General features: G+C 41.3%; 1 protein-coding gene across 1 annotated transcript in view; it reads left to right on the forward strand.

Moving 5' to 3' along the window:
• Positions 1-18681, forward strand: part of DOCK5 (dedicator of cytokinesis 5) — a 201612-nt gene that overhangs the window by 139265 nt on the left and 43666 nt on the right. The window contains exons 29-37 of the mRNA XM_040243303.1: positions 318-396; positions 1237-1337; positions 3750-3808; positions 4122-4276; positions 5287-5372; positions 7739-7898; positions 9508-9548; positions 10422-10512; positions 15300-15419. Of these exons, the coding sequence (XP_040099237.1) occupies positions 318-396; positions 1237-1337; positions 3750-3808; positions 4122-4276; positions 5287-5372; positions 7739-7898; positions 9508-9548; positions 10422-10512; positions 15300-15419 (892 nt within the window). The remainder of the gene's footprint in view (positions 1-317; positions 397-1236; positions 1338-3749; positions 3809-4121; positions 4277-5286; positions 5373-7738; positions 7899-9507; positions 9549-10421; positions 10513-15299; positions 15420-18681) is intronic.

Genomic DNA, 18681 nt, shown 5'->3' on the forward strand with positions numbered 1-18681 from the left:
TTAGGTTAACAAGTCCAGGCTTGATTTGTTTTGTTGTTGTTGTTTAACATAGAAAATGTTAAGTCGTGTCTGACTCTGTTACCCCATGGCCTGCAGCCTGTCAGGGTCCTCTGTCCATGGGAATTCCCAGGCAGGGATACTCGGTAGGTAGCCATTTCTTTCTCCAGGGGATCTTCCCAACCCAGGGGTTGAACCCAAGTCTTCTGTGTTGGCAGGTGGATTCTTTACCACTGAGCACCTGGGAAGCCCCAGAAAACGTCTCAAAGAGCATGACGTTTGCCTTATTTATCCAGTGTGTTTCTCTTCCCCCCCACCAGGGTTTTCCTCCGTGCCATAAACCAGTTTGCTGAGGTTCTCACCAGGTTCTTCATGGATCAGGCAAGCTTTGAACTTCAGGTAAGCATGCAGTTTACCTAGGAGTTCCTTCAGTTCTCAGATGGCCTTATACACACCTGCTTGCAGGCAGTCACACAGGTATTCCTCTACCTACAAATGGTTTGGTTTCCAGAGAGCAGTGTGTATACACACCTGTTTGAAAGTCCAAGTGACCACTAGCTCCATCTTCATTCATTCACCCAGCAAATATTAGAGAGTTAGTGCAGGGCATTATTCTAAGTCCTGGTGAAGGCAGACAAGGTTCTGCTTCTGTTACAGGGTACATGTGATTGGTGATGTGCTTCTGCTGTGTCATGGCCTGTGTTTGTATCTGTGGAACTTGGAAAGTGAAGACATAAGCGGAGGATATTGCATATATGTATAAATGTGTATGTGTGCATATATACATATGTGTTTTTATATGTATGAAAATTTAGGTTGTTTGTATTTTCTGTTATGTTAAATAGCACGTACTTAAATATTTTTTAAATGCCCGTTTTTATTTTTCCAGGATAAAGTCCTAAAATATTTACTAGTTCAAAAGTTTGGCAAAACATTAGGACTTTTGATAAGTATTGCCAAACTACCTACTATAAATAGGTACACTTCTTGGCAGCAATTTTCCTTTATCCCAAGAGTAAAGACAAATATAATAGTTAAAAAAATTTTTTTTAATCTTAGTAAAGTGTTAAAATTTTCAGGGCTGAATCATTGAAACACGAGAGAGAAAAATGTTCTGTGGATATTACTTTATTTATTGATTTCCGGAGAGTGAATTTCTACTGTGTGTCACTGTTTTAGTATGACCCTTGTTAATGTTATTTTCCATTTCTTTTTACCCACACAATTAATTTTGAGCAGCTCTGGAACAATTACTTCCATTTGGCAGTAGCATTTCTCACCCATGAGTCCCTTCAACTTGAAACCTTCTCAGAAGCCAAGCGCAACAAAATTATAAAAAAGTAAGTGTCCTCTTAAACTTGCTTATAATTGGGAAGGGAGTTCCTCGATTTCTATTCAGAGCAGGATTTTTAATATCACGGAAATTACTGTTCACTGGCTACTCATATTGTTAGTGACCTTGGTCTTAAAATAATCATTTAATAAACCTCAGATTGCCCCAGATTCACATCTCTTCTCAGGGCCCCATTCATTTTCAAATCAACCATCGCATTCTTTTATAAAATCCCTACATGGAGAGGCACTCAGGCCAGAAAGTCCTCCCATAGCCCAGAACAGCTGCCACCTGCTGACAGCTTATCCAAATTGCAAGCTTAGTGCTGCTCTTACTCATGATTCACAGAGCAGACTCCTTTGGCACCACTGGTCTATCTCCCAGTTTTAGTTACTTCAGCAGAGAAGCCAAGACTAACATATCACTTAAAAATACCCTCCAGATTCCTGGCTTAGTATTCAAAATGGACTTGTGTGCAAGTGTGATGAGAGATTTAGGGAAGATTTTCATTGCTTTCATTTCAAATCTTTTTCAAAGTTCATTGAGAGCCTAGGAACTTAAAGGCTGTGTAATTAAAAAGGGCTTAAGAAATTTATCATTTAAAGGCTATGACGTTTTTGTTCTGTTTCCCTGCTAGCATGTCTGGGATTCTAAGAAAATTATTTTAGCATCCCTCTAACTCTCTCCTTAAATGCTAAGATTGGTGTCTAAGAGGTTGAGATTTAGTGATTGCACTTTCAAAGATAAAAGTAAAAACTATTGTGTAGATTTCCCGGTGGGGTGGTTATCAAGAGATACTTGATTTTTTAAGATGGACACCTTAGTCTTATTCTTTAAAATATCTTAAATGACATAATTTCATTCAGGTATGGATTTGATTTTGGTGAAATGAGTTGACACCAAATCTGATAAAGAAAGTGGCTAGTTAGGATAAGTGATTTTTGTTTTGGTCATTTCAGGAAAGTGTGACTATATGTATAATCCACATAAAAATGTATATGCATACTGGTAAAGATAAGCCTTAGGAAATAAAAACATTTATATTAAGATTATAGGAATGTAAATGAGTTTGTTTTTTTTTTCAGGACTTCTTATTTTTACTAAAAGCATCAACAGTAGTATTAAAAAGCAATAAGAATAGTTATTTCTTATATGTGCCAGTCTGGACTACACATGCTTATAAAATATTAATAGTAAAATTAGATACTTTTGTTAAAATGGAATAGTAAGAGAAATTTTTCAATATGATTTTTATTCTGACGTTTGAAGGCATTTCCAAAGCAGGAATTTCGAAAAAAATGTTGGGTGCAATAGTAACATGAGTAGAGAATGTAGATCTGTGCTGGCAGGGTAGGTCGCACATCTGTACTTGAATTCCTGGGAGAACAGTCTCCTTATCTGCTTTTGACCTACCCTATTTCCATTTTCTAAGCCCCCAACCTCTGATACGGCATGTTACGTAGAGCAGCCCCCAGCTTTTGTATTCTTTAAAAGATTTCCAGGTAACTCTTACTCATCTCCACCCAAGAATCACTGTCTAGATCAATGTTTCTCTACATTTTTGTCCTCCCTTGTAAACTTCTGTAAGAAACCTTTTTATGTTTTTAACTTTTCTTCTCTTTTGTCCATGCCATGCTACGTGTGGGATCTTAGTTTCCTGACCAGGGAGTGAACCCATGCCCCTGCACTGGAAGCAGAGTCCCAACCATTGGACCGCCATGGAAGTCCCTGGAACCTTTTTAGAAAAATGTTTTCCTAATCACAAACCCCCCAATGAAATATTAATACCACCTATATACTAAATACATGTTTGTGTACTAAATGTATACCTTACTTTATATGCCGAAGCAGTAAGCTTTTTTTTTTTGTCCCCATGGGTCAGTTTTCACCCCTTTGGAGACGTTATCACCCCATTTGAGGATGCATGTCTAGAACTTCCCAGTGTAAGCGCTTTAAAGAATGTACTGGTGTGGATCAGGGTTCCTCTAATATAAGTATATACAGGCAGCATGTTTGTTATACATCATTAGCCATATTACCATGTAAGTCGTACCTCAGTCATCTTCCTTTCCGTTAGTATTTTATTTATTTTTGCTTAAGAGCAGTCACAGTGTTTCTCACTCTTCTCCCTTCAGTAAGTGTGTTGATCTCATCTTCTCAGTGATTTTTGGCACTTACTTGGCTCCATCTTCTGCTGGACCCCCATCTGTATGTCTGTGTCCCCTCATCTCTATGTGTATCGGTCTTTTGGGGGCTTATTTACGTGTCAGCTGCAGCTCTTCATGTGATTTTTGCCTCGGTATATACCTTGATGGTGATCTAGAGAACACAAGCTTTCTTTACTCCCCTTATCATTGTATCAGTATTACATGTTCTCGTTTCCACCGCACATTTTTCTCCTGGTTTATGATCTTCCTAGATACGGGGACATGAGAAAGGAGATCGGCTTTAGGATCCGGGACATGTGGTATAACCTGGGTAAGTGTACAACCCGAACACCACTCGTGCTCCATGCATCCCACGATGCAGTCTTTTTCATTTTAATTCCTTTTAATTCAGTTAAAATTTCATTTCAATTGCGATTGATTTGTCTGTGTGTCTGGAAGTGCAGGTTGACGTATGGGTCTCTTATGACAATCACGTGTTATCGAAATAGAATATTTAGTCACTCTCTCCTGAATTGAATTGCTTTACCCACAACTTTTTCTTTTCTTATGGGCCCTGTGGAGGAAAACTGTAGCATTTTACTTCTGGTGAAATTGTTTAATATCCTCACTTCCTTTCATTTCAGGTCCCCATAAAATCAAATTCATCCCATCCATGGTGGGTCCCATTCTGGAAGTCACATTAACCCCCGAAGTAGAGCTTCGGAAAGCCACCATCCCCATTTTCTTCGATATGATGCAGTGTGAGTTCAATTTCAGTGGAAACGGCAATTTCCATATGGTAAGGAGTGGACCACTTGACTAGTGCATGTAGAACCCAGTTCTTTTCTTTTTCTAGTAGAGAATCAGTAGCCTAAACGGTACAAATCAAAGTTATCTAAATCTTCTGTTTTTGCATTTTATTTTGTAAAGCAATTAGACACAGAATTAAGATAGTCCATCTTTGGTCCTAGAAGCAGTCTTTTTGGTACATGTGTTTCCTAAAGCAGCACTCTTATCTCTGGATCATTAAAAAAAATTTGACTTTATGCATTTTAATCCTATCTCTTGCAACCGTTATAGTGGATTAAGCTTTAGTTTTTGAAGTCTTTAGTTTGGAGGCCTCAGTTTGCCTGATATACATTTTTCCTGTACTTCAGTTTTCCTATCTATCAATACATAGTATATTAGTATCAAAAGGAAGATTTTGCAGCTATGAAGCTCTGCAAAAGCAATCCCATTGTCAAGACTTCAACAGGAACCAAAAATAAAATGGAAAGTTAAAACCATTAAGCTATTTTTATATGCATAGTTGTGATAGGAAAATAATACTTAGGCTAGTTTTCTTTCTGCAATTATAAAGCAAAGGACAAAGTTACACCAGATTGCTTTAGAAAATTTTGACATCGCCTTGCTTCATTATTGGGCTCCTCAGATGGTCCTAGTGGTAAAGAACCCACCTGCCAATGTAGGAGACATAAGAGACCCAGGTTCAGTCCCTGGGTTCGGAAGTTTCCCTGGAGGAGGACATGGCAACCCACTCCAGTATTCTTGTCTGGAGAATCCCATGGACAGAAGAGCCTGGTGGGCTACAGTCCATGGGGTCACAGGGAGTCGGACACGACTGAAGCTAGCTAGCTAGCAGGTGCATTATTAATGAGTGATGTGAACTGTGATCGTCCTCTGTGTATAGTGAAGAGAGTTCACAGTTCAGTAGAGGGATGGGTCCTAGTCTAGAATTGTTGTCCGTATGTCTTTCCTGTCCTCTTCTGAGGTTGTGATGTTCTCCTGTGAAATTCTGATTGCTTTCAGTTTGAGAATGAGTTGATCACAAAGCTGGACCAGGAGGTAGAAGGGGGCAGAGGAGACGAACAATACAAGGTCCTTCTGGAAAAACTGTGAGTATTTCAGAAACAGAATCTCTAGCTGACGGCATCATTTAGTGATGGACGAAAACAGGCTTCTGCTGCACTTACAGACCAGTTGAGTAGTCTCAGCATCGCTGGGGTCACCACCACACTGGTTTTCTGTGAGGTGCATGGAGTTGACACCATCCACTGCTACCATTCATTTATCTGCTGTGAGTCAGATGTTCATGTTTTCCTGGCTAGCCTGGCCCTCAAGAACAGGGCAGATGGAGGAGGGGGGGAGATCGACTGAGTGGTGATATTTTTCCTAGTGTTTGAATTGCTGAAGTTTAACAAAAGTGCTAGCTCCTCTAATTATGGCTTCAAAATAGTCATTTAAAGGAGAAGGGAAAAACTTTTCAAGGTCCCCTTAAAAATACCTTATGCCCTGGAAAGGGTGTCTGGGAACACTAGGTACATTGTCAGTCCTTTGCGTTTCCCTCCTTCCAGCCCTAACTCAGCTCGTCCATTCCCTCCCTCTCTGGCACCCTCTGGCCCTTTTACTCTGGCACCCTTTGCGTGTATGGAATAACAATGTAAAACTGTTTTATAAAACAATATAAAAACAGTGTTTCAGAACACTCAGATAAGATTTCCCTGGTGCTCCAGTGGTTAAGAATCTACTTACTAATGCAGGGGGCACGGCTTCGATCCCTAGTCTGGGAAGATCCCACATGCCAAGGGGCAACTAACCCTGCGTGCCACAACTCCTTAGCCCGTGTGCCTTGAGCCACCTCAGCAAGAGAAGCCACCAAAATGAGAAGCTCTCACACCGCAACTGGAGAGTAACTGTCCCCTGCTTGCTGCAACTAGAGGAAGCCCCAAACAGCTATGAAGATCCAGCACAGCCCTAAAATAATTAATTGATTGATTGAAGAATTTTAAGAAACACTTAGATATTAAGAGTTAAAGACTGTGCTTCAAATCCCGTTTTTTTCCACATACTAGGATTTTGACTTTGTATTTATGTGATGCTTTTTTTTTTGGTCATCTACAATAATAGGATCTGTATTTTGGTGTGGATTTAAATGAGATGATGTATTCACAAAGTATCTGTCGCAGAGCTCATGCTGGATGAATGTGGGCTCTTCTGGTGTTTGTTACTGTTATTACCTGCAGATTTCCCTAGCATCCTAGGTTCTAACTACCCTAACTGTTCGTTTCTTATGTTCTCTGAACTTTTATGGCAAACTCAGTCAACTGTTGATGCAATATGTGCCTAGATCATTCCAGGATTTACCTGCTTTGGGGAAGTGGTAGGCAGTAGACTGAGTTGGGGACAGTGACACTCCCAACTCTATTATTCTCTTTTTTTCAAAAAATTTTTAAGGCATCAGCACAGAGGATGCTCAGAAATGGAACTGATGACTCGTCTATGTTTTGAAGTTCTAGAAGTCTGGGTGATCGTTTCATCCTGTGTCCATTTGATCTGCCTATTTGAGTTTCAAACCTCTCAATTTATCACTTCGGCAGTTCTGATCTCGTACAGGAATTAAGTGCCAAAGTTACCCACACATAGAAACACATAACCACAGTGTTTACAAGTGATAAAACTACACTTAAAAAAAATCCTACAGTTGACTTTTCATGTACAGATCTTGTTTTTCCTTCATTCGTTTGGAATCATGAATGCAGAAAATTATGACTGCACGAATCTCCAGTGCTCAGGAATAATTTTAGAGTCTAATCTAGTGCTTTGAACCCACTTTTTGTCCTGTTCACCAAGTTTTCTTTTGTCTAATCTAAGAAGCTCCTATGGGAACTTTGCTCTATTTGGGTCCAGAGGGAGATAATTTAGACCAAAAGTTTAACTTCTGTTTACTTATTTACACCTGTGCCTTTTTTTTTTTCCTGAAAAATAACACTTTTATGTGAAAAGCCACTTGTCTGGATAGTATACTAGGTTCCTAGGTTCCGCTGGGCATTACTCCGAGACTCTCCAGAGTTCCCTCAGGACGCCTGAGAATAAAGACGGGAAAAAGATGATCCTTTCAAATGAGCAGAGGAATCAGATAGTACACGCAAACCTCTTGGGCAAACGTTCTCATTTCTGTGGTATAGACAGAAGAAATAGAAATACTTCTATTTAGAAATAGAAGTTCAAAGAAGGGCATCATGGGCTGGGATTCTCAGTGATGGTGGGGCTTGAGCTGCAGACCTAAAGAAAATGCAGAACTTGAGTAACAGCAGAGAGCCTTGTGAGTGAAGGCTCCAGGATAGGATAACCTGGACTCATATGAAGCATGTGTGTCTCTTGGTCCAGCGCCACCTGCTGCCAGGACCTTGGGCAGCACTCACAGGTGGTGCTGGAATGTAGGTGTGGGACAAGGCATTTTGTCTCCATCTCTGCCCCCCAGGCTCTTAGAGCATTGCCGGAAACATAAATACCTCTCCAGTTCTGGAGAAGTATTCGCGCTCCTGGTCAGCAGCCTCTTAGAGAATCTGCTGGACTACAGAACGATCATCATGCATGACGAGAGCAAGGAAAACCGCATGAGCTGTACTGTTAACGTGCTGGTATGTACCACATCCCTGGGTCCCCGAGAGGGCGGTGCCTAGCGCCCCTGACTGCACAGCTCTAAGTAAATATGGCAGACAGGAGGCTCTCTCTTGACAGCCTTTTTGAAGTATGTGTCCTGCTGAGTCTAATTGGAATGGCCAAGGGAATTCCTTGGCAGTCCAGTGGTTAGTACGCAGCACCTTCACTGCTGTGGGTTCGGGTTCAGTGCCTGGTTTGGGAACTAAGATCTTGCAAGCTATACCACATGGCCAAAAATAGATAATTGGAATGGCTAACTCAGCTTTGAACTCACAGATAACAACTGCTTCAGACCTTGAGGATAAATATAGAAATAGGAATGGAAAATGCAACATAAGCTTTTGACTCAGCTGTCTTACAGAAGGTCATGCTCAAACTGTTTCTCTGCATTTTTTTATGTGATTGCTTTTTTGTTGAAAGTATCAGACACGGATGAAAATGCTTTAGAAATGATATACCATGAGTAGAGAATTAGTCCATAAAATCCTCAAAGGAAGAGAACCCCGTGGTCTTGCCTTTTCCTAAAGAAGTATACCTGGGACCAAAGACCTCAGAGGTTTAGCAGCCATGGTCTCCTCTGCTTAATATAAACAAAATACCTACCATTTCTGACTCCCTAAGAAAACAAGAGTATCAAGTGATTTCGGTATTATGACCTGTTGTCTATTCACCTCGATTTTCCTCACATTGGTCTTAAAATTCTTCAACTTTTCTTTTTATAAACTGAAACTTTTCCTGGGTCTTCCCTGGGGTCCAGGTTAGGACTCTGTGCTTCCAATGCAGGGGGCTCAGGTTCTCTCCCTGGTTGGGGAACTAGAATCCCACATACCACATTGTTGTTGTTCAGATGCTTGGTCGTGTCTGACTCTTTCGACCCCTTGGACTGCAGCACACCATGCTTCACTGATCTTCACCATCTCCCGGAGCTTGCTCAAACTCATGTCCATTGATTCAGTGATGTCATCCAACCATCTCGTCCTCTGTTATTCCCTTCTCCTCCTGCCTTCAATCTTTCCAAGAATCAGGATCTTTTCAAATGAGTCAGCTCTTCACATCAGGTGGCCAAAGTATTGGAGCTTCAGCCTCAGCATCAGTCCCTCCAGTGAATATTCAGGATTGATTTCCTTTAGAGTTGACTGGTTTGATCTGCTTGTAGCCGAGGGACTCTTGAGTATTTCCAGGACCTCAGTTCAAAAGCATCAATTCTTCAGCACTCAGCCTTCTTCATGGTCCAACTCTCAATATCTGTACATGACTACTTGAAAAAACATAGCTTTGTTGGCAAAGTAATGTCTCTACTTTTTAATATGCTATCTAGGTTTGTCATAGCTTTTCTTTCAAGGAGCAAGAATCTTTTAATTTCATGGCTGCAGTCATCATCTGCAGTGATATAGCATGGCCAAAAAAAGACACCCAGAACAAAATGCTGCCATTTCCTTATTTTGTGGGTGTAATTCATTAAAGGAAAAGAACAAAGCCTTTGGAAACATGACACTGTTGAAAAGTGCAGCTAGCGGTTTGACTGTTTTTGTGGCAAGCTCATCAATAACTTATTTACAGTTGTATTTTGTGTCTTTTTTTTTGTAGAATTTTTACAAAGAAAAGAAGAGAGAGGACATCTACATAAGGTAAGCCGAAGGAAATTTCTGCTCTTGCTGTTTATGTCATGGATTTATTAATTACTTTTCAAGCAATGATAAACCTGAACACCATCCTTGCTGCTTCAAAAGACACCAAATAGTATGTGAATGTGTTCCCATCCTCCTGAAAAGGTAAACTCTTTAGATCAATACACAAGGAAGTGCGGGGCGAGGATTGTGTCAGGGAAGGATGGAGGACACTCCAGCCAGCTAACCAGGCAAAGACATGAGGTTCACCCTCTGTCAAGCACTGTTTGCCCTGGGTTCAGGAAGCCTTGAACAAGCTTGGATGTAAAGCATGTGCATTTTCTTGGGGAAAGATTCCTTAGTTCTCATGAGCTTCCCAAAGAGGTCTGGGACATGAAAAACAAATTTAAACACTACTAGCTTAAATGAAGAATACCACGTAGAACAGAGGCACTAGGAAAAGACGGGAAGCAGCACAAAGACTTAAAGAGGGTCCTCAGCCCCCTGCGAAGAACTGAACTGTGCAGCAGGTGATGAGCGGCGGGCCAGTGAATGAAGCTCCATGCGTATTTTCAGTGGCACCCCATCGCTCTGCCTGCGTCAGATCAGCACAGGCCTTTGATTCTCATAGGAGCCTGACCCTTACTGTGAACTGTGCAAGTGAGGGATCGAGATTGCAGACTCCTCATGAGAATCACGTGAAACCACCGCCTCCCACGCCCCGTCCATGGAAAAATCGTTGTCCATGAAACTGGTCCCTGGTGCCAAAAAAGCTGGGGACTGCTGCCTTACGGGATTAGAAAGTAACGATTCCTGCCACCTGGCTGTGGCATGAGCCGAGTATCCCATCAACTCCCTGGCGGCAGAATGCCTCCTTTCTCCCCTTCTGACCAGGTACTTGTACAAGCTGCGAGACTTGCATCGGGACTGTGAGAACTACACTGAAGCTGCCTACACGCTCCTCTTACATGCCGAGCTCCTGCAGGTGAGTGGATCAGGGAGGCAGTGTGTCAGCTGTCCAGCCCTGTGGGACCACGTCATATACATGTCATGATTTTGATGAGAAAAACTCCTATTCAGGGAGGACCCTTGTATCCAAGAGTATTTGTGTACTTTCTAAATAGGCAGAGCTACTTAGACCAAGGTTGGGAAAATGTCCATTATTATTTATTTACTTACTTACTTACTTTTAAGTTTATTTTATGAAGTATAGTTGATTGATAATGTTGTGTTGATTTCTTCTGTCAGCAAAGTGCTTTCAGCTCAATTCAGTTGCTCAGTCATGTCCAACTCTCTGTGACCCCATGGACTGCAGCACACCAGGCTTCCCTGTCCATCACCAACTCCCAGAGCTTACTCAAACTCATGTCCATTGAGTCAGTGATGGCATCCAACTATCTCATCCTCTGTCATCCCCTTCTCCTCCCGCCTTCAATCTTTCCCAGCATCAGGGTCTTTTCAACTGAGTCAGTTCTTCCAATCAGGTGGCCAGAGTATTGGGGTTTCAGCTTCAGCATCAGTCCTTCCAGTGAATATTCAGGACTGATTTCCTTTAGGATGCACTGGTTGGATCTCCTTACAGTTCAAGGGTCTCTCAAGAGTCTTCTCCAACACTACAGTTCAAAAGCATCAAATCTTTAGTGCTCAGCTTTCTTTATAGTCCAATTCTCACATCCATACATGACTGCTGGAAAAACCAAAGCTTTGACTAGATGGACCTTTGTTCGCAAAGTAATGTCTCTGCTTTTAAATAAGCTGTCTAGGTCGGTCATTATTTTTCTTCAAAGGAGCAAGTGTCTTTTAATTTCATGGCTGCAGTCACCATCTGCAGTGATTTTGAAGCCCCCCAAAATAATTTCTGTCACTGTTTCCATTGTTTCCCATCTATTTCCCATGAAGTGATGGGACCAGATGCCATGATCTTAGTTTTCTGAGTGTTGAGCTTTAAGCAACTTTTTCGCTCTCCTCTTCTACTTTCATCAAGAGACTCTTTAGTTCTTCACTTTCTGCCATAAGGGTGGTGTCATCTGTATATCTGAGGTTATTGATATTTCTCCTGGTGCATATAAGTTAAATAAGCAGGGTGACAATATACATCCTTGACGTACTTTTTTTCCGATTTTGGACCATGGAACCAGTCTGTTGTTCCATGTCTGGTTCTGTTGCTTCTTGTGATTTAGTTATACATTTATATATATATATATACACATATACACACACACACACACACACACACGCGCACACACATTTACATATATACACACACATTCTTTTTCATATTCTTTTCCATTATGGTTCATCACAGGATATTAAATAAAACTCCCTGCACTCTGTAATAAGACCTTGTTGTTTTTCCAACCTATATACAATAGTTTTCATCTGCTAATCCCTAACTCCCAATCCATCCCTCCCCTCCCCTTCTTCACCCTTAGCAACCACAAGCTTGTTCTCTCTGTGAGTCTGTTTCTGTTTCATAGATATGTTCATTTGTGTCATATTTTACATTCCACATATAAACGACAGCATATAGTATTTGTCTTTCTTGAACTGACTGACTTCACACAGCATGATAATCTCGAGGTTCATCCATGTTGCTGCAAATGCATTATTTCATTCTTTTTATGGCTGAGTAGTATTCCACTGTATATACATATTGTATCATCTTGATTCATCAGTTGACATTTCCATGTCTTGGCTATTGTTTATGATGTTGCTGTGAATATAGGCATGGGTATCATTTATTTAAAACTCCTTAGGAAGCAGAGCACACGTTTCAGGCTGCTGATACACTCTTAATTTTTTTAAAAAATGCACATCGATCCATGTGTTTTTAAAAATATGTAAAACTGCAGAGAAGTGAGTTGTAAATAAATATATAACTGTAGAAATACTTTCCTATTTACCTGTCACTGAGAAAGTATTGTGCTGTGGATATAAATACATCTCTCTGTTATTAATCTCAAATACTTATTTCCAGCTCTGACAGCTCCTCCAACTTCAGATTCTATATAAACTGTTCTCTCAACATCAGTCTCTGAATGACTAATAGACATCTTGAACTTAGCATGTCAGTAACACAAGCTGTTTCCTCCACTGTCCTCCTGGGTTCGTCCCTTCCTCTCGTTTCTCCCCATTTCACTAAAAGGCACCACCATCTAATAAAAGGTACTGGTCATCATCTTTTACTGACATGGTCCCACATTCTCCACAAGCAAGAATCATGGACCCTTTGTCCAAAACTTGCCCTCACTTTATCCACTTTTCTTTCTTTTTGAAAATGTTTGAATTTTATTTATCTATTTATTTTTGGCTGTGCTGAGTCTTCATTGCTGCACAGGCTTTTCTCCGCTTGTGGCGAGCAGGGGCCACTCTGGTTGCTGTCCACTGGCTTCCCGTTGCAGAGGTTCCTCTTGTTACGCAGCATGGGCTCTTGGGTGCACAGGTGTCAGTAGTCGCGGCTCCCGGGCTCTAGAGCACAGGCTCAGTAGTTGGTGGCATATGGACCTGCTCTGAGCCAGGTGAGATCTTCCTAGATCAGGGATGGAACCTGTGTCTCCTGAATTGGCAGGTGGACTCCTTACCACTGAGCCAGCAGGGAAGCCATCTTTCTTTTTTGGTTGAGAAAATTTATGTGACAGCCTTAAATCTCCAGGAATTATTTACCTGCTAGTTGCAAGTTTATATCCTTAAACAGTCTTTCTCCTATTCCCCACCTGCCAGCTGCTGGTAACCATCATTCTACTCTCTGTTTTTACAAGTCTAGATTTCTCTGATGCCATATATACATGAGATCATACAGTGTTTGTCTTTCTCTGATTTATTTCACTTTGTGTAATGCCCTTAAGGTCCATCCCTGTTGTTGCAGACGGCAGGATTTCCTTCTTTCTCATGGTGAAGTAATATTGCGTTGTGTGTATAAACCACATTTGTACTCATTCATCCATTGATGAACACTTAAGCTGTACTGTGGCTCGTAATGCTGCTCTGAACATGGGGGTGCAGAGGTCTCTTCCACACTCCCCACCCTATCCATTTTTCTTTATCTCCATTGCTGCTATCCTGGTCCAAATTTCCATTTTTAGCTGCCTCCTACATCTCCCTGCCTCCAGTTTTGTCCCTAGCAATTAATTTTCTTACACAGTTTCAATTTTGTTTTATACCTAAAGAATACATGTACATTGTTCTAAGGTTTGGAATTAAAAACTGACGTCTTCTGCTTGACAACTTGCCCCAGGTCAGCCATTCACAGTTCATATTCATGATTGGGGCACCAGAAATCTTACTTGGATTAGAGGGGAAAGCTTTTGACTGTGAGGTGATCAGACACTCCAGTGTCTGTATTGCACTGTGGTTGTGGGGACTTCTCTTGTAGCACAACACTTCTCTTGTGGATTATGGACTCTAGAGTACACAGGCTCAGTAGTTGCGGTGTACAGACTTAGTTGTTCTGCGGCACGTGGGACCTTAGTTCCCCAACCAGGGATTGAGCTGGCACCCCTTGCATCGGAAGGCAGGTTCTTAACCACTGGACCACCAGGGAAGTCCCAGTGACTGTACATCTTTTCATTTTCTCTGCTCAGAAAGTTAAACTCTCCTATCCTGGGGTCAGGTGGCACGTGTGGATGCCACTTCTTCCCCTGTATAGCTGCTCAATAAGGATATTGCTTATGAAGTACAGTTCAGTTTCATCGTTGGTGTGAGATCTCATCTTTATCATGTACTGAATCACTGTATGGAGAGTCAAGGGGACCTCTTTCAAGATTTTATGTGTTTTGCATGGGTGTCTGTTGGATAATGCACCAGAACCACACTGTTTTAATTATCAATTCTTTATAGCATGTTTTATGACCTGGTAGTTACTCTTTATTCTTCTTTTTCAGAGTTTTCCACCTTATTCCTTTCTGTTTATCTTTGCATATGGACTTTGGAATCATGAAATTTAAAAATTAATTTAGGGAGAATTTCCATGATTATGAAATAGCACTTTCTTATCCAAAAGCCTGGTATGACTTTCCATTTGTTCAGATCTGCTTTTGTGCCTTCCCATGGTGTGTTAACATTTTCTGTGTAAATGTTATGTTAATCTCTAGATATCTTCTCTTTCTAAGGTAATTATGATAAAATACATATAATGTAAACTTTACTATCCTATGCGTGTATAAGTACAGCTGAGTGGCATTAAGTACATTTGCATGATTGCGCCTGAATATCCAGTCATTTTGAATTTATTCTTATTGGTATCTTTTCTTCCGTTATCTTAATTATCTCTAAATTATTTCCAAATATGTTATTTTTTATCCCACTACTTAATTCTCTCATCAGTTGTGGTAGGTGTTTAGTAGGCACCTTTGTGAAGAGATTGATTATGAAGAATACAATTACTGCTTTCACATGATAGTTTTTTTTTAACCCCCTTTTCTTCATTTTTATGCTTTGATATCTTTTTTTTTACCTGGTTGTATGAATGGTGACCTCCAGCAAGACCACAGTCATGCTGGTTGGCAGCCTCGCCTCATTCCTGACCCTCACGGAATGCCTTCAGTATTTGTCCATTTGGCATGACACTTGTTTGTTTTGAAGCTGCTGTGTGCGTGTGTGTGTGTGTATGCAGTTTTTGTGTTTAGTGAATCATTGAAAACATGGATCAATCAGATATGTACAAATATTTATGTGAGGGTTTTCAGTTGAATGTTTGTTTGCATTCGTCCCCTTTAATTAATTAAATGAATGGTGCTGCATTCATCTCTTGTGTTGCCTTTGTGTGTTTTCCAGTGGTCTGACAAGCCCTGTGTGCCCCATTTGCTTCAGAGGGACAGTTACTACGTGTACACCCAGCAAGAGCTTAAAGAGAAGCTATATCAAGAAATCATATCATATTTTGACAAAGGCAAGGTCAGTGTTGGGGAGAGGGGTCAAAGGGGGAAATGACTGCCACGCTTACTACATTACAGTTCTGATACTTACCAGCCTGAGTTAGTGCAGGGCCCACAGGTTAAGGGCACAGCTCCCAACAAGTCAGCCCAAACTTCAGATGCCAGCTGCAAGTGCAAGAGTCCCCATGTCACACACAAATCACATGGATGTTGGTTCTGGCAAGGCCAGTCCCCATTCTCAGACTGTCTACATGCCTACCATAAGTCACCTCACTAGCATCAATTCCCGTGTCTCCTGAGGGGTCCACTGTGAACTACAAAGATACTTCTATCACTGGGGAGATTCAAGAGTTTAGAAGCTTCCTCCCAGGAACTCAAGACAAAAACCAGACAAATTCTATATTATGCAGCAGTGACCCCAAACTTACTCTTTACTATTCCCATGTGTATCTTTGAATTCAAAGGGGGCTGGATATTTTTAATGGGTGAGAAAATGAGTAGATAAATTAAGGTAAGAAAGTGTGAGTCACTCAGTCATGTTTGACTCTTTGCAACCCCATGGACTGTAGCTCTCCAGGCTCCTCTGTCCATGAAATCCTCTAGGCAAGAATCCTGGAGTGGGTTGCCATTCCTTTCCCCAGGCAATCTTCCTGACCAGAGATTGAATCCCAGTCTCCTGAGTTGCAGGCAGATTCTTTGCCTCTGAGCCACCAGGGAAGCCCAAGGTAAGAAAGGCAATAAATAAGGATCACTTATGTGGAGGACACTTAACATAATGGAGAATACAGTGAACAGCCCAGAGCCCCACTCTCATAGCCATAATTGTACCTTTTAAATACTGCTGAAGGCCAGGAGCTGGTACTGTCACCGTCATTGCATTAAGATGTTGTTGGCTAACACCTGGGGCACACCTGGGGCATTTTCCATCCCTAGGCCACTGCTTGCCTCACATCGTAGACTGCACGTAACAAGCAACTTAAATCCTACAAGGGAAAGTAAAATAAACATGTAAACAGGGCCACCAAGTCATGAAATCTCTGATCATCTAGAGAAAACATGTCCAGCTGGAAGGCTTTTAAATTTAAAATTGAAAAAGAAAAGAAAATGCTTAGGTAGTGGGGAAAGAAAATGCTACCAAAACAAAAAGGATTGCCAGATTTGACTCTTTTTAAGAGCCTTCCACTTTCAGCCACCACTGTTTTACCAGTGGAACCTGTTGATCAAATAAATGGGTCAAATAAATATAATGATAAAATAACCACCACCTGTTTAGTGCAAGTTACTATTTGGGGTGATTTCCAGACTGTTTCTAATTTAATTCTTGCTCTAACCCTGTAATATCGATCCTATCTCTGTTTTACAGATAAAGAACTTGAGGTGTGCAGAACAAGTGTATTTGCTCAGACTTTGTGGTCTCTGTACTCCTTTACTCTCTTAAAAATCACTGAAGAACCCCAAGAGCTTTTGTTCATGTGGGTTATGTCCATTAATGATTTTATTCTCTGAAATTAAAACAAAATTTTAAAATATTTTTTCTTTTAACAACAATAATAAGCTTATTACCTGTTAATATAAATCATATCTGTTTATGAACAATGACCGTATTTTCCAAAAAAGTAAGTGATAGGATATTTTTGCAAACCTCTTTATCATCTGGCTCCATAGAAACAGCAGGATTCGAATATCCGCCTCGACATCCAATCTGTTGTGACATCACACGTCCTGTAGCCGCTGGGAAACTCCACTGTAGACTCCTAAGGGAATGAGCATAGAAAAAAGGCAAATAGGGACTTCCTGGTGGTCCAGTGGCTAAGACTCCGTGCTCCCCGTGCAGAGGCTACAGGTTCAGTCCTTGGTCAGGGAACTAAATCCCACGTGCACAACTAAGGATTCTGCATGCCACAACTAAAACCCGATGCAGACAAATACATAAACATTTAAAAGAAAAGAAAGAAAGGCAAATAGTATTTGTATTAAGAATATAGTTTGACCTCATGGATCCCATGAAAAAGTCCTGGGGACTCCCAGAGACCAGGCAAGGACCACACTTTGAGAACCTCTCTGCTATGCTATCTTCCTATCTCTTCATAGCTTAGCATTTGGCGACTAAGGAGTGAACTGGGCCCCATGGTACTGTTGACTGGCCGCCTGCATCAGTTCTAGCTGAGCTGGAATGGTCTCCATTTGGCACATTTCAGAGTCTTTTGAGTGATCCAGGCCCAGAGATTTCAGAAGGGACAAATTTGGCAAATGATGACATAAGAAGATTTCATTTTAAAGTGTTGTACAATTCTGTGTGAATTGCACATACAGTCCTTCAGCAGCCAGAAGCAATGGACCATAGTGCCTGGTTAAGACTGAAATAGGACATGTCCAGATGCTGTGTTATTAATAGTATCCAGCTGAGAGGCATTTTATGAAAAACCAAAGTGAACACAGGCTCATCAATCTGGGATACTAGCCTCAGATGCCAAGTATGTGCATTTGGCTGTAACTTGCTTGGTCATAAGTGCTCTAAAGCAGGGGTTCCCAACCTGTGTGACCTAATACCTGATGATCTGAAGTGGAGCTGATGTAATAAATAATAGAAATAAAGTGCACAAGAAATGTAATGCACTTGAATAATCCCAAAACCAACCCCCTCCCCGATTCATGAAAAAATTGTCTTCCACAAAACCAGTTACTGGTGCCAAAAAGGTTGGGGACCACTTTTCTAAGGCATTTCCTAAAGCTGTCTTTGACCGAGTAGGTAGTGTAGTTGTAAATAGCAAATCAGTGCCCTGAATTGGAGAAGTAGTTTCCCAAATTCCACACAACAGTACAGTCAGACTTTCATACCCCTGCCTCCTCCCAAACAGCCTAACTCAGAAGAAACACACACGCATACGCCCAGAACCAGAGCCCATGGCTGTTTCCCTTCCCCTCCAACAAGACTTCCATGCTCCCAAGACCTAAGCTTCAAAACTGGTTCCCCTCCACTTTCAGCGGTCTTTAGTGCTTTGTTCTTTCAACTAAGTATTGCTTTTTGGGGGGACACATGGTGTTCTTTTTGTTCTTGCAAACAGAATAGAAAATGCCCCCCGGCAGAGCAGCCAACGTACAGTGGATTTATGATGTCAGAAACCAGGGTTAGTTGATCCTAGCAGTGAGGCACGTGGGGAAATATCCACTGAAACTGAACCCACCTGACTCCTTAGTCATTGCCCAGTGGCTCTGGAATGGCTTCTGCTGCTGGATCAATGACTGCTTTGTTCTCCACTTGTAACCCTCCTTTTCTTTTT

This window comes from Oryx dammah, unplaced genomic scaffold (assembly GCF_014754425.2).
Source record: "Oryx dammah isolate SB20612 unplaced genomic scaffold, SCBI_Odam_1.1 HiC_scaffold_1, whole genome shotgun sequence".
NCBI classification, from domain to species: domain Eukaryota; kingdom Metazoa; phylum Chordata; class Mammalia; order Artiodactyla; family Bovidae; genus Oryx; species Oryx dammah.